Source organism: Echinops telfairi, unplaced genomic scaffold, assembly GCF_000313985.2.
Source record: "Echinops telfairi isolate 266 unplaced genomic scaffold, ASM31398v2 ScPeMD7_70;HRSCAF=299, whole genome shotgun sequence".
Classification (NCBI taxonomy): domain Eukaryota; kingdom Metazoa; phylum Chordata; class Mammalia; order Afrosoricida; family Tenrecidae; genus Echinops; species Echinops telfairi.
The window spans coordinates 1,128,397-1,130,349 of NW_022103968.1; the positions used below are offsets into that span (position 1 = coordinate 1,128,397).

At 55.0% G+C, this 1,953-nt stretch overlaps 1 protein-coding gene across 1 annotated transcript in view; it reads right to left on the reverse strand.

Moving 5' to 3' along the window:
* Positions 1-374: 374 nt before the first annotated feature.
* PPP2R2D (protein phosphatase 2 regulatory subunit Bdelta) overlaps positions 375-1,953 on the reverse strand; it is a 28,822-nt gene continuing 27,243 nt past the window's right edge. Inside the window, exon 10 of the mRNA XM_045291373.1 lies at positions 375-1,126. Coding sequence (XP_045147308.1) covers positions 847-1,126 — 280 coding nt within the window. The 3' untranslated portion in view covers positions 375-846. The remainder of the gene's footprint in view (positions 1,127-1,953) is intronic.

Genomic DNA, 1,953 nt, shown 5'->3' on the forward strand with positions numbered 1-1,953 from the left:
CCCCCAAGTACTGTTTAGTGGCGTGAACAGGGCACGTGTAGGGAACTGAAGGCGGGTCAAGAGCAGGTGCTGATCACAGCACAGTAACTTTGCCACCATGGTGTACAGCATTCTTCTCCACTCAATGCTGCTGCTGGCCACCTCGAAAAATGTGATGACGTCCCAGTGGCTGTGGGTGCGACTTCTGGAGCGAAGACTGCACACGAGGGGGTCACAAATCCATGAACAAATGAAATTGGTAAAGAATGTCATTTCCCTGTAACTTTCTGATGCATCCTCTTCTAATCTTTCGCCGATTAAAGACAAGTTTTACAACGGTCATAAGAAGAATCTGCAGTTTCATTACATGTAATAAAAGCAAAGAAAACAACACATTCTATTTCAAAAACATTCTCTGGTTTGCTTTTATTTCAGGGTCCCCCAGGGGGTGTGACAGCCAGTGGCAGCAAGGGAGTGTGACCTGAGCTCCAAGATATGGCTGGACAGCCATCGCTCTTCCCCCAAGCGGGCTTGAAGGCCCACCCAGATGGCTGAGAGGGAGAAGTGGGGGAGAAAAGAGTTTACACCTGACAACCGTGTTCGGGAGCCTTAATTTAAGCTTTCTGTTCTATGAACGGGAGAGACAGGCGCAGACTTAAATAAATACGTTTATTCTGAAGGACGCTGTTATGCGCGGGCTGAGAGTAGTCGGCCTGCATTTCCCCCTCACAGCAGGCGGACGGATGGACAGTGGGGCGTCCTGCTGCCTGGACCCGGGAGGGAGCTACGGGAGAGGGGTCAGGCCTCTTTGACAGCCGCGGCGGGCGTGCGTGAGGGGACAGGGAGACAGACCCTCTGTGAGCTTTGCTAGTGGACTTTGTCCTGGAAAATGTACAAGTTGTTGGTGGCTGCGACGGCAACAATGTCGTCGGCAGGGTGCCAGCTGGTGTGCAGGATCTTGCTGCTGAAGTCCAGGCTGTCCACGCTGATCTCATCCCTCTTCCTCTTGCCCCCTGTGCACACCTTGCGCGGCTTGAGGAGGGCCCGAGGCTTGCTGTTCTCCCGAGACGCCTCCAGTGTGACGTCCCTGAGCGTGGTCCTCTCGAACATCCGGAAGAAGTTATTGTAGGAGCCAGTCATGATGGCGCTGTGCAAACGAGAGCAGGGAGGGCAGTAGCCCACGACTAAGCCAGCACACCCCATGCCCCAGGGGGCCGCACTCAGCGTTACAGTCATCTCTCTTCTCCAGGCACAGCAGCAGCAACGGGGCCAGAGGGCAATGTGCCAACAGAGACACAAACACCCTCCCCTCACTGCCACTGAGGTGATGCCGACTCCTGGGGCACCTAGAGGACAGGGTGGAACTGCCCTGGAGCTCTGTACAGGAGCAGAAGGCCTCCCTTTTCTCCCTTGGAGCGGCTGGTGGGTTCAATCTGCTGACCCTGTGGCTAGCAGCCCCATACGTCACACTACACCTGCCCCAGGAAACTGAAGAAAAGTATGTTTGCTGCCAGTGCCCGAGACCCTAGTCCACATCCACTGATGACGCCTGAGTGGACCGCCACTGCCCATTTGTATTCAGTCCCTTTCACGGCATTGGCTACGTTTTTTAAGTGTTTCCCCCCACTTCCTGACTGATCTGTAATTCTGTTCCTAAGGTCAAAACATATCCCTGTGTTAGTACTTGCTTTTGTGGGTTGAATTGTGACTGTTCTATGTTAGCATCAAGAAATTCAGAATTCCACGTGGCTGCACTTCTCGTTCCCCCAAGCAGCGGGCTCTTACAGCACGTTCAGATGCCCTTCCCTCTCCAAGAGCATCTCTGGTCACGCCGCCAGGCGGGTCAGCGCGTGGTGTAAGGGAGGGCTGGTCCCTGAGGCACCTCTATGCCTCCCCAGCTCCCGTGCCAGGCTCCGGGGACTGTCCCCTCAAGACTCCTCCCCAGAGAAGCGAGCAGTGCCCCTAAGTTGCAGC